This window comes from Lemur catta, chromosome 11, assembly GCF_020740605.2.
Source record: "Lemur catta isolate mLemCat1 chromosome 11, mLemCat1.pri, whole genome shotgun sequence".
Taxonomy (NCBI): Eukaryota; Metazoa; Chordata; class Mammalia; order Primates; family Lemuridae; genus Lemur; species Lemur catta.
Window position 1 is genome coordinate 54088175 of NC_059138.1, and position 14186 is coordinate 54102360.

At 38.7% G+C, this 14186-nt stretch overlaps 1 protein-coding gene across 1 annotated transcript; it reads right to left on the reverse strand.

Annotated features, from left to right (window-relative positions):
* Nucleotides 1-440: 440 nt before the first annotated feature.
* TFPI2 (tissue factor pathway inhibitor 2) lies at nt 441-4732 on the reverse strand. Its single transcript, XM_045564060.1, has 5 exons — nt 4576-4732; nt 4127-4309; nt 3033-3212; nt 1675-1845; nt 441-1312 (listed from the first exon to the last, which is right to left on the reverse strand). Exons 1-5 carry the CDS (start codon nt 4661-4663, stop codon nt 1230-1232), a joined length of 705 nt encoding a protein of 234 aa, XP_045420016.1. The 5' UTR covers nt 4664-4732; the 3' UTR covers nt 441-1229.
* Nucleotides 4733-14186: the final 9454 nt, after the last annotated feature.

Below are 14186 nucleotides of genomic sequence, written 5' to 3' on the forward strand. Positions count from 1 at the left end.
TGTGTGTATGTGTGTTTATTCATAGGCCCTGTTTCTAAAAATGTATTCTAGGGTCAGATGATATCATATATAGATATTCTGCTCATTCCTCATCCATAATATCTTCAACCAATCCCCTGTTGATGAGCATCTGATTTGCTTCTAGTTTTCAGCATCTGTCAATGTCCTCAGACATATAACTGTTTGTCAAAATAACACTGGGATAGATTTTTAAATGAGGGATTGTTCAAGCAAAGGTCAAATACATTTGCAATTTTGCTAAATAAGGGTCATACTTTTAAACATGTTAAACTTGTGAAAAAAAATGTAAGAATTTTGAAAAATATGATAGAAAAAAACTATTTTGTTGCAATGACCATATTTAATCAAGAATAATTTGTTGGTGGAGTTTAAATTATTCATGCATGATTTCTGGTATAATATAAATATAAATAAACACCTTAAATAGTACAAAAGCTTTAATAACTTTAGTGGTCTCCAATTCACTATGTCTTAGGAAATAATGTAACAACAGGAAAAATTTTGAAAACCATCTATCAATATGTATACATAAACATACACATATGAGTAGAACAGATAGATTGAGGAAAATAAAGAGATAGAGACAGATATCTCCCCTGCCCCCAGGGAGATCATTTTTGATTTTACTAAATTGATTAGCTTTTTAATTCAGTCAAAAAAGTTATCTTTTAAATAAATCCCCTAATTCATTCATCACACTGCAATTTAACAACAAAAATGGGACTGTAGTTAGTAGTGTCTACATAATAACACTTGCAATATTTTTTAAAGTGTTAGTAAATTTGCAACTTTGTCTTTTTGGGCCTAAAATATAATCCAAATTTTAAATGCAAAATGAAATATACTTGCTAGTCCCTTTATGCTCAAATATGTTAAAAGCACATGATTATATTACCTTATGCTATTTCAGTTACTATCATCTTCAGAAATCAGGAATAGCAACCCCAAGACCTGGGTGCGTCATATTTGCTTTTATATCTTATGCACAGCAAGAATTTAATCTCATAAACAGTTGAATAGTGAATTAAAAATGATAGATTCACATTTGAATAGCAGCTAGTTATATATAAGAAGTACACAAAAAAGTGACTTTTATCAGTAAAAACTGGTGAATAAATCTCTAATTTGTCTCCTCATGCTACCATATTACTCTTCACATATAACCATAAAGACAAATAAGCATTCACAAGATGACATACAAATATTACTTAAAATTGCTTCTTCTGAATTTTCAGCCTTCTACTGGCAAAAAGCAGCTTTGGTATCTTCTTATTCTTTTCCTTCTTCAAGGCTAAAATCAACAAAATAACAATCAAAATCATATGTCTCCAGTTTGTAGGCTCACCATAAATCATCATTTCTAATATGCTTATGAGTTCACCTCATCTTATTTTTAATGATTGTAAAGTCGGCTAAACTCATTATATACTGAATACAATTCTACTTTTGAAATACAAAGATACAGCTATTGTCTACTGTAGCTAGCCAGTATGAGCATTTTGATGAAACTGATTAGCACAAAGGTGCTATTTACATAGAAGAGGTCTAGAAATGACAATTTGCTATTAGTAAAAATGGATACACAAAAACATAATTTTGCTTATGAATTATTTATAAAGTTCACCTAAAAATTGAATTAAAAAAACTCACTACCTTTTGCACAAACATGTTTGCAATCTTTCTTGTTAACAAAGTTATTTTCATTCCCTCCGCAGCCAGTATAAGTGAAGGGCTCACAGGCTTTGTGTCTTGGATTAAAATAATAGCGAGTCACATTAGCAGAGCATACTCCCTCATCTTTTGGACTGTAGCAAAATGATGGACCTTTATAAAAAAGCAAATAGAATTAGAAATGCTATAATACCAGAATTAATAAACTGTGGTGATTACTGAAGTAACTAAGGAAAATCTAACCCCACGAAAGCCTCATTCTCAATCCAAAATATCGTATTAAACCATTTAAAAAGGTGTGCCCCAAATTGAAGATAAGCTTACATACTATATTTTGGTAAGTATACATTTTTATAAAATGGATAGAATTTATGTTTTTGTACCCTTTAAATGTGAAAAGAAATTACACCCAAAATACAGATAAGTCCAGGTAAAAATGGGCTGAATTTCAAAGGATTAATGTATGATAAGCCTTGCTAAACTTTCTTGTGTTGGTAGTTTTATTTTAAATGTTTTTAATCAGCTCTCCTTCCATTATTAATCAAGAATGCATCTACCTAATTTCCAGGTAACCACTGTAACATTTACATCTATACAAACAACTTAAGAAAACATCAAGAGCAACTATCTCCCCATTAATTCAAGATTTTGTGCATTTCACCATAGAGCTTTATCAGAGTCTCTGACAAAACAAGTTTTTTTGGTTTGTTGAATCTTTTAATCTGTGTGTCTCTGGTGTGTCTGGGGGAAATGTCTGTATTGTCTTTCTCCAGAAATATTAAATACTGTGCAAGTAACCCATCATTTCAAGGATGCAGTGTGGTGATGGGATAGGTAACAAATGGAGAGGCGAGAAAAGGAATTTAGAGATTTGTGCTGCAATTTACAATTACTAAGGAATACAGAAATCTAACCAAAGACTTTAGAAATATTCAAGTTTCACCATCTTAATTCTTTATATATTCCATTATCTCATATGTATAACTGATTCTGTACAAACCTGAAGTCATCATATTCATGAATACTGTAATTTTTTATGTGTAAATTGAGTAAATGAGAAATAGTCCTAAAGAAACAGTGCAGAAGAGACAGCAAACATTTGAATTATGGCTTTGTCACTTTCCAGCCCTGAGATCTTAGCAAGTCATTAACTTTTCCTTGTTTATATCCTTACAATTAAAAATGGAGACATAATACTTCCTTACAGGGCAACTGTGTAAAGACTGATATCGTATCATATGAGAAATCATGAGAATGCAAATCATGTTAATTTCACATCAAATTGAGTTTTTTCACCCAAAAGTCTTAATAAAGAAATGAAATAGAAATACTATATTTACTTTTCTTTGGTGCACAGAAGCTCATACAAGTAGCTTCATCTGGAAACCGGTTCTCATTTGGGTTACATCCACCAAATAAGAATTTTTCACATGTCATGGAAGTTAGATTGAAGAAATAGTCTTCTATGGATTCTCCACACCGGTTCTCGCTGACTTCCAACCGGCAAACTTTGGGAACTTCTAGGAAAAGAAAGACAATAAAACAGTGTTAGTCAAAAGTAGCCTTCTAAGTATTACTTTCAAAAACTTCACTGTATTTTCGGAAACAACTGGGGGAAAATGTCATCGTATTTAGCGCTGGACTAGTAAATCCCCAAAAGAATACCCACTAATATGGTGATTTAGCTTTTTTTTTTTAAACAGAGTGGATCCAGACCTGACTCAATTGTGATGTGATCTTTCAAGTTTAGTAGAAAGACTATGTTCTCCCATGGTGTTTTCTGATTGTTTGTACATGTGAAGTCAATCAAAGCTTATTTACATGAACACACATTTCCCTCTGGCTGAGTTCCTTGAATGGCAAAGCCCTGTGTTCTTTTACAGGCCTTAACAAATATAACAAAAATTTAAAAATAAAGTAAAATAGAACACAGTATTGTGAATCTCCACCACATTTCTAAACAAATCCAAGACATGTTTGGATATCAGGGGACAAAAGTAAAGTTATATAATTAGCTAAATCACACGTTAATAATAAGATCACGCTAAAAAGTATTTCACATTGATAATCGACAGGGGAAAATGGTGTCCTCAAGGAGGGATTAAAAACCAAAACAAAACATAGGTTTGGAATTAATGATAAATACAGAAAAACACTTATGATACACTTCATATATTTTTCCCTTGCATTTATGATACCCTGTGGTGAAGTAACAGATCTTTCCCTTCGTCCACATGGGTACTGAATTACAACAAATGTCAGGACAGAGAAAATGTGTTAGTGGTTGTAACACTAAGAGAAATGCGATTACTTTAGAGAAACTGAAAACCATGGGGCTTGGTTAACACCTGAGAAAATTCAAGCTAAGACTTCGGAAAGCCAGATGTGGAAAGCCAGCTAAGTTGCGCAGCCTTCCGTGCGTGCGAGCACTTACTCTCGATCCTCCAGCAGGCTTCATCGCAGGCCTCCCAGGTTTCGAAATTGTTGGCGTTGCCCTCGCAACCCCCGTACATGAACTGGCGGCAGCTCTGCGTGTACCTGTCATAGTAGTAACTGGGCACTTGGGCCCGGCAGGGCCCTTCGTCCAGGGGCAGGAGGCAGATCTCCGCGTTATTTCCTACAGGAGGGACAGAAGGAGAGCGAATGAGGCGGGAGAGAGTTCAGATCTATCTCCTAGGTGGGAGAGGCACCCCGGGGAGTTCTGTCCCCGCAGCTTCCGAGCGGAGCGGCCTCCGCAGAGAGAGAAAGTGCGAACTTGGGCTAGAGTGGGGCGCGCGCCGGGGGACTGGGGAAAGCGGGGCGGGGAGAGCGGGCGCGGGGGGCCCGGTGGCCTGGCCCGGAGGACGCCCGGGGCGAAGACAGGCTGCCGGACGGGCCGGATACCTGCGGACGCCTGAGCGGCACCGGCCAGCGCGGCCCCGCTCAGGAGCAGCGGCAGGAGCAACAGCCCCAGCGGCCGAGCGGGGTCCATGGCGCCGGAGCGGCGGCCCGAGGTCGCGCGGGCCGGGAGGAGCGTGCGCGGCGTCCCGCCTCTGCGCGGACCGGGTGCCGGCGCGCGGGGCGCCCGCTTTAAGTGGGGGCAGCGCCCGACCCGGCCGGGGGCGGAGTCCGCGGGGGCCGTGACTCACAGGCTGAGGCTGGGACCCCGCCGCCCCCGCGCCGCCAGCCGCGTTCGTCCGGCGCGGAGGAATTCCCCGCCAAGTAAAAACGTTGAACTTGCCTCCCAAACTTTCTCCCGCGGCCCGGCGCGGGTGCCCAGGGGGAGCGCTCGAGTCAGTGATGGGAAATCCGCAAGCTGGGGGGAAATGGCCTGCGGGATGACGGAGCCGTGCAGAAGCCTGAAGACACACCTTCGGCGCATGCAGTCCGCGTGTTTGAAGGGCCAGGAGAAAGTGTGAAGGTCAAAGGGGAGCCAGGTTCTTTGCAACAGACCCTTTAGGTTAGATCAGAAATTGAAATGTGTTTATATGTAGACATATGTATTTCAATCGAGTTCTAATTTACATTTAATGAAAGGTTTATAACATATATTAAGGGTACAGTTTGATGAATTTTAACAACTGGAGACCAGCCAGCCAATCAAGAATTAGAACATTTCCATCATCACAGAAGGTTCCCTCGGGCCCTTTCCCAAGTCAGTCCTTCCATCAGGCTAGCGGCAACCGCTCTTCTGATTTCTATCACCGTAGGTTAGTTTTGTCTGTTCTTGAATTTCATATAGATGGAATCAGAGAGTACGCACAGTTTAGTGCTTCTTTCTCGCAACTGCTGTTTTGGAGATACACTCGTGTCAGTGTATGTATCAGGAGTTTGTTCCTTTTAATCCCTGAGTAATATTCTAACAGGAATATACCACAGTGGTCCTCTTACGGGACATTTGTGTTGTTCTTAGTTTGGGGCTCTTATGAATAAAGCTGTGGGCATGCAATTTGTATTACTCTTGGAGAAAATACTTAGAAATATTACATAGAAACTGCCAAACAATTTTCCAAAGTGATTGCACCATTTTACACCCTCACCAGGTATGTATGAGAGTTGTAGCTATGTATGAAAGTCCAGAGAGGTGACCTTGGGGGCTCCTGAGGCTTTCACCAGATCAGCCCCTTCCCACATATTTCCTAATGTCAGCACAGCTGTTAAAGTTCATTGTGCCTTTGACTTATTAGCCTGTGACCTACTTTTTTTTTTTTTACAAAAAAATTACCCTGAAAGTTTACATGAAATATTAAAGATATTTTTGAAGAACATTTTAATGGGTTCTTTTGATAAATGTGTTTTCCTTTCCTCCTCCTTTCCTCTTGTTCTGTTCAACATTCTCAAGTGAATAATTATTCTTGACTTCTCCTGACAATACTGAGGGGAGTTTACAGGAGTTCTTTTCCAAGTTTCTGGGAAGCCCTGAAAAGTACAGGACACTTGCTGACGGTGGGATAATCTGGGATATTTTGCACATTATATCCCTTGTGCTGGGTTTCAGTCATCCTGATGTCATGCCACAGAATCATATTCCTGGGAAAAGTACCCTGATCTGGAAATGCCATCAGCTTAGACTACCAGGCAGCTATGATTAAGACTGAAAGTCAGAGATACAGGAGTAAATGTTTAACTACCAGTTCTACAGGAGAGAATAAAAGGGGGGGGCGGGTGATGGTTTGTATAGTTTACTGATTTCCATGGTATAAATCCTCTCACTAAGGCAAATTCCAAATGGCCACCACAAATCACTGAGTATAAATTTAGGAAGAGATGTATATAATCAGTTCTCCAGAGCCAGAGTGAGTGGGAGCTGGTTGACTGACACATTCAGAATAGAACAGATTAGACTCTCCCAATTCCTTCCAAATATTAGGGGAGGGAAATTTTACCAAACATTTAGCCAGGATCATGTTTAGGAAAGAGTTACCTTCAAATTTACCTATTCCCATACTTCTGAATATGATTAAATGTACCTCTAAACTGGACTAAAATAAAATTCAGGGATTGATACTGAGTCACAATTACCATCCAGCATTGACTACTTTAAATTCAGTTCTCGTCTTTGTTCTCAGATGATGGATGCTCTTTGATCATCTTTTGCTAATATAAAAAAAAAGATGAACCTTTTAAATCAGGGCAGATATTTAGAGCAATTGCATGGTGCAATGTGGAAATAGACTTGGGAGTCAGAGACGACCTGGGTTTTATTCCTTGCTCCTTTACAAGTTACTTAAAACTCTCTAAGCCTCAGTTTCCTTCTCTAATAGACATAATGACTCTACCTCACAGATGTGTTATGAGGATTAAGTGGAAAGTGCCTATGCTCTCATGCTCCTACGTGATGGCACAGAATCAGTCCATCCAGATCATTCCATATCCCAGTTTGCATTGAAAGCTCTGGCACAAGATTTTGATATGAGCATTAACTCCCAGCTGGAAACACAGCAACATGAACTGGCCTTGTAGGACTGAAACCTGTGGCCTTGATCCCATCAGCTCTTCTCTTTGGCTGAGCACAGAGGATACCTCTGTGCCTAGGAAGGTGTCATGTCAATCAGACAGCACTGTGTGGTGTCTCTTCTAGAGGAATGAGCTTCACGGTACTCTCAGCCAGAGCAGAATACTCCCTCCCACTCAGGGCTGCTGTGGGGGCACAAACAGGCCTCTGACCTTTTTGTGGTGTAGTCTGTATACACAGCTGGAATCAGTGCCCAGAGGAGTGCTCTGGAAATGTTAGTTTCCTTCTCTTTTTGTATGCCAAATAGGATGCATTTTACACCTCTATCACCACTGAGGGAGGAGGGAGAGTTGAACAAATGGGATAGTTAGAAGTTTGATATTGTCAAGCCAGGTTATTAGGAAAAAAATTATTCCTCTTAACTGCAGAACACTTGAACATTTTTATATCCATGAAAAAGACATCTTCTGATACAAAGGAAATCTAAATTTCCTGGGAACTACTTTAACATTACTGAATTTACACTGAGGACGTTCTGGAAGGGGCAAAGTGACCAGCCTCCAGAGGGGTGTCATAGCACTTTTATCTCCTTAAACCAGCATATAGGCCAAAAGGTTACCGCAAAAGGAAAATAATTCCTTTCTCCAAAGTCAACAGGAAGTGCAAGGCTGGAGGCAACTGGGAAAAACAAAACAGTCATCCAGATTGACTTGTCATTGCTATATCAAGTGACAGTTTAGTGGCTGTGGCTAAAGTCTGAGTCTCAAATAGTTTAAGGTTCTGTAAAATAAGTCATTAAATTATTATAATTTGAATGCTGAATGGATCTGTAAATATGCCCTTTTTACAAATGTGTGAACTGAGACCAAGTAGGATAAAATGGCTAGTCATGTTTATCTACCATGGCTGTTGTCACAGCTGAGACTGGAACCCACAATTCTTGATTCTCAGTCCTGTGTTTTTATTTTAACACACTTGGGCCTATGTTCTTCCTACAATACCAAGACCTTAGAGTAGAACACAAAATTCCTGAATTAAAAATCACAAAAGCTAGTGAGTCCAGAAATCCCTCTACACGTGTCAGATCTCTACCTTTTATCTTTCTCACAGCCCCTTGGCTCCACAACAAATGGATATAAACTTGATTTCGAACATGTTAGCCCCTAGCATTCCCAAGCCTTGAGAATCATTGCCCTATCCTCTGAGAGCCTCACAGTCTTGGTAGATTACCAAGAATTTAAAGAAAGGATTGAGGCAGATGGTATTCCTCTCTGTCAGACACCTTGGAGAGAGGTGGCATGTTTGGTTCACAAGTGAATGACAAGAATTCATTTAGCCCAATGATCTGGGGATACATATTATATAACATAGTCATTTAAGGAGTTATACTGATAGCCGCTTAATAAGCAAAGACAGTTCTTGCTGCCTGTTAGTTTAAGTCCTGTTAAAATAAAATCTGAAAAGAGTCCAGCTGGCACAAACGAGAAGTTTACACATCTGCTAAGGAAGGCAGCTAATCGCTTCTGAGAGATAAATGGTCATGAGGGTTTTGCTAAGATTTAGGCAACTCCTTCACCAACTAGGCATTTTTCTAGCTAATTGGACCATATAGGAAACATTTACTTTCACGTGCCCTCTATCAGACACAGAGTGCATTTGAGACTGTTATATAATAAGACGAAGCCATATGAAAGGATGGGACATTCGCTATGCCTAATTTTATTATTCTCCTTCCTCCCGGAAAGAAAGAGATAACAAGGGTGTATAACGTGTCTTTACTGTGATCATTCTTTCATTCACCTACTTAAAAAATAAACTGATAAAATGTTTAAAATGTGACAAACTTTGTGCTAGGTGTTTGGGATAAATACATTAGACCTCATAGCATAACAAGGTAGACAGATAAAAGCAATATAACCCAGTTACAATATAGCGTTCTCAGTACAATATCAAAAATATGTACAAGGTTTTGTGGGATCATAGAGAAGAAAGTAAACAAAATATAAGCATCCGTGCAAGCATATCTGACATTACATCTTTATGCCTATGGAACACAGGGTCCCAGTCCTTCATCAGCTGCTTGTTTTGGATGGTTGTTTCAAATGCTGTAGCTCTAGCAAACCATTGCCTTCTGCAGAAGGGCAGAATCTCAGAAATCCCTTTCCTCTTTTTCCTGGATGTACATTCCTTCAAACGTCATCATGCCTTACTCAAGATGTGGACCATCTTTTTCTCTCACTAAGGTTGCTTCATCTTTAACTGTGTATGGCACCCAGAAGGTTGGGACAAATTTTGGACTATTTTATCCAAGACCTGCCAGCACAGTGCAGCCTCACCACCTACCCATAATTCTAGCCTGGGTTACCAAGCTTCTGGCATGTCAAGAATGAAGAAAGGAAGAGAAATTTCCCCCTAATTCCTGTATGCCATGTGGAATATCTATAGCAATATCAATACTAATGGATAGACCGTTTATTGAGACCATTTATTGCATTGTATTTTGAATTCATTAGCTCATTAAATCCCCCACAATAACCACTTGAGGGAGATATTTTATTCTCCCCACTCTGCAATGAGGAAGCTGGAGCTTTAGATAGATATGTGACTTTACCAAAGCTAGCACAGACATTCTAAATCCTGATCCCCTAATTACACTGACTGTACACACATTTTTTCTTCCACGTTAACAGAGACTGAAGTCAAACTCGTTATACATAACATGCGTTCACGACCCCTCATTCAGTACCTGGACAGCTCCATCTCAGATTTCTTTTTTATGCAAATATAAAGTTCATAATTTATTCATAGAGCAAATAGGTAGCTAAAATTTAAATACATTGCCATAATGCTGTAAGAGCAACATCTGTCAAAGTTAATAATCAGATTAGAGGATTGAGAGTATTAATCACCAAAGTCCTCATTTGCAGGGTTATTTATATTTAGCAGAACATGATGGACCTTGACCTTTCAAATGTGAAGACACCTTTTCTTGCAAAAATACTGTCTTTTTATAATATAGCCAAAATCTCTTGTTAGTTATACATTAATTTCTAAAGTACCATACACCTCCAAATGTTCGTGTGTTCTAGCTTTATGTGAAAAAGGTTTTGTATCTTAAATCACACAGGAGAGACAACCAGCTATTTGGGGCAGGCAGAGGTTACAGTTTGAAAGGAGCATACATCTCCTAGGACTCTCACTATTTTTTTCTCTCTTATTGACTATAAGCAGAGGTAAAAACTGGGTGTAACTTGAAAGTCTGTATTAGAAGAGAGTTGAGTACACTAGTCTTGACTACGTATGCTGAACCAGCCAGAGAAGGGTGAGTTTTTCCCATTGGTCAACTGAATCTCACGCATACTTAGTTCTCCTTGCTCTTACAATAGAAGTGATGCCCTGGTCCAATCAGAGACGAACCCCTTGGCTACTTCCCACTTACCTTCTCAAGGCTTCAGTGCTCTATAGCATCAGCTCTGCCCCTCTCTTACTCTTTGGTGCACACACCCACATTTTAATAGTTTTCATCTGGACTGCTCTATCCCTGACTTTTTTCCAACCCAAACTTGAAATTCATATTTGAATACTTCCCTCTCCAATGGCTGATCCATTTTACTACTCCCTTTTCAGCTAAATGTATCAAAAATATTACCTCTACTATCTGCTTCCACTTCCTCATTTCCTGTTTTTTCCACATTCCACTCCAGGTAAACTTCCAAATCGGGAAGAAGATGAGCAGGAGGAAGTGCTATTGTCAAGGGCACCATCATGTTGCCACATCATACCAGACCTCTCAAGCAACTGCCCCTGAGGTCACCCAAGACCACACTTCCCATGTACATTTTGTCTAACTTCTCATTAATATGTGACAATATCAAATCCTTTCTCATTCTGGAAATATTTTCTTTCAGTCTTCATATCACATCCTTTGGTTTCTCCCTACTTAGCTCAATCTGTCCTCCTCTGGCCGACCATTGAAGGTTGGGATAACCCAAAGCTCTGAGAACTCCTCTCTAACTGTATTCTTTTCTTATGTAATTTCAAATAAATATACATATAAACCTTATGCACACTTATACCCATGTATATACGTGTATTTGTGTGTAGTCTTGATTTTCTCTCTGAACTTCAAACATTTATATCACTTAGCATCTCCACTTGGATGTCTAATAGACATCTTAAACATTTTATGTCCTAAAGTCTTGATTATATATCCCCAATCTTCCTTCTTTCTGTAAATGACTCTTCTACTTAGATTCTCAAGGCAAAAACTCTAGCATCATTCTTGATACCTTTCATTGCTTCATCATCCAATCTAACAATATTCCAGTCAATTCTACCTCCAAAACACATTTTTAATCGTCCATATCTCTTTATAGCCACAACCACCAATATCATTCAAATCTGCAAGTTCTTAAGGACCACTAGGTCCTTACTTAAACTTCCTGTTTTCACTTTTGTTTCCCATTCAACCCTACATAGAAATCAGACCATGCATTAGACCATGTCACAACACCCCACTCTTTCAAAATAAAATTAAAACCCTCCATTAGTTCCTCATTTTATTCCTCACCATAGTTTGCAAGGCTCTATGTGGTCTGACCACCATCTTCCTTACTAACCTGATCTATCACTCTCCCTTGATCTTGCTATACTTAAGCTACACTGTGTGTTCTATTTTCCTGGCACTATAAGCTTGTTCCCACTTCAGAGTCTTTGCATGAGCTTTTCCCTCTGCTTAGCCCTTCTTCCTTCATGAAGTACTCATCTCTTGATACACACTTTCCTATTTCCTTCTCAGCAACTGGAACTGGTTCTTGTTCCCACTAGCACTCCCTCTAAATCAGTCTGCATAATGTGTTTCCACATCCCAGTCACTCCTTATCATATTATGGTATCACAATTATGGTATACAATTCATCACAATGAATGTATCATTTTAAATTACTATGTTTGCTAGTTTTATTTTACTTGTCTGATCGTCTCATTGTTATGTAAGCTCTGTGCTAAAATAGAGCTTACCTGCCTTGATCATCACTGTATCCCAATGCCAAGAAAAAGACCTGGAAAGTAGGGTCCCATGATCATCTGTGAAATAAACAAATTATTTGCTATTACAACTATCCTTCTTCTTTTCCAATGTCTTAAAAACTCAAATGTCTCAGCGGAAACAGAAACAGAGTTGTTCTGGGAAAGAAAGTGAGTTGTCATAGAATATATTTGGATGTCTATAAGTCACCAGTACCTTAAAAATAAGCTAATATATTGAGAAAGAATGGTATTCACGTAATAAAATAGCAACTGATATAAAAAGCAACTGGCTTCACAAAACCAAAAATGATAAAATTTGTGATCAACTTGATTAGTTGGAAAAAACCAAAAAATGTAAACTATCATTTTTCTGACAAAAAATTCAACTGTAAAGAACGATTTATACAGTGATAAGTTTTAACTACAGAAAGAAATAAGCAAGCTGATTTTATTTGCTGCTTCAATCCCAAGCAATCAAAAGAGTCCCTGGATCATGGTTATTACACAATAAATATTTTCTGAATAAATGAACACCATGATGGCTGCTATCATTGTATCAGCCCAGATAGAAGTACAGAAGGAAAAAAGAGTAGATAAAATAGATAAAAAGGCATTGCAGGTAAGTATATATCAGAGTGTCTGGCACATGACAGATACTCAAAAGTTTGTTAGCTAATATCTCATTTAGTCCTCAGGACAGCAAACTCACTCTCCTTGGTTAATTTCATTTTATTTCCCTCATTTCCTACTGCTCCAGAATCCAGTTCTTTGTTCTCGTCTATTTCCTATTTATCCTTGGTGTTCTCCTCTGTTCTCATGGCTCTCCCTTGAACTCTGGCCTCTCCCCTAAACTCCAAACCGCCTATTCAAATGAATGTCTAACAGCCATCTAAAACTCAATATTCTCCTCCTCATAGTATTTCTGATCACAGGAAATAGCAAATCCCTTCTTCCAGTTGCTGAGGCCAAAAACATTGGTGTCATCTTGGCCTTTTTCAATTTCTTTTTCATTCTATATCTGATCTCTCAGCACATCCTGTTGTCTCTACTTTCAAATTACATTTAGCATCTTGCTACTGTCCTCACTTTCATTCCTATCACCCTGATTTGAGCCACCATTATATCTTACCTTGGCTGCAATTGCCTCTTGCTTGTTTCCACATTTGCACACTATTGTCTGGCCTCCAAATAGCTGCCAGAATGCTTCTGCTAAAATATGTGACAGATAATGTCACTCTGTTACTCAGAATCCTCCAATATTCCCTAAGTTACTCAGAGTGAAGCAAAAGTTTTCACAATGGCCTATAAGATCTATATGGTCACTGATTTCATACACTACTCCTCCCCACATGTTCACTGAGCTGCTCATATTCATACTGGCTCACCACCCCCTTGCACTTGCTGTTCCCTGAAATAATCTTCTCAGATACCTACATAGCCCACTTCCTCATTTCCCTCAGGTCTTCACTAAAGTAGCGTTGTTGCAGAAAGGACTTCTCTGGCCTCCCTCTCTATAATTGAAACATTCTGATACTTCCCATTCTTAATCCTTTCCTCATTTATTTTTCTCCTTAGCACTTATCCCAGTCAAAATATATCTTTTACTTTTGCATGTTAGTATCTGTTTCCCTCCCTAGAATGTAAGTACCTTGAAGGCAAATTTTTTTTAATCTATTTTTTTTTCTCTGCTATACCCTCAAGCATCTAGAATCATGTCTGGCATGAAATAGACATTCAATAAATATTTATTAGATGGATGAGTGAATAAAATATTAGCTGTTATCTTTTTATAGTTCCAAGTAGAATGTCAGGATGAAAAAGAAGAGTATAGAATAAGTAAGTATGCACCCATATGAAGAGTTTTACATACATTTTCCTCTAGAATTCTTATGGTTTTATTCCTTAGATCTAAGTCTTTTATCCATCTTGAATTAATTTTTGTGAGTGGTGAGAGGTAGGGGTCCTATTTCATTCTTCTACATATGGCTATACAATTTTCCCAGCACCATTTATTGAATAGGGCTCTTTTTTT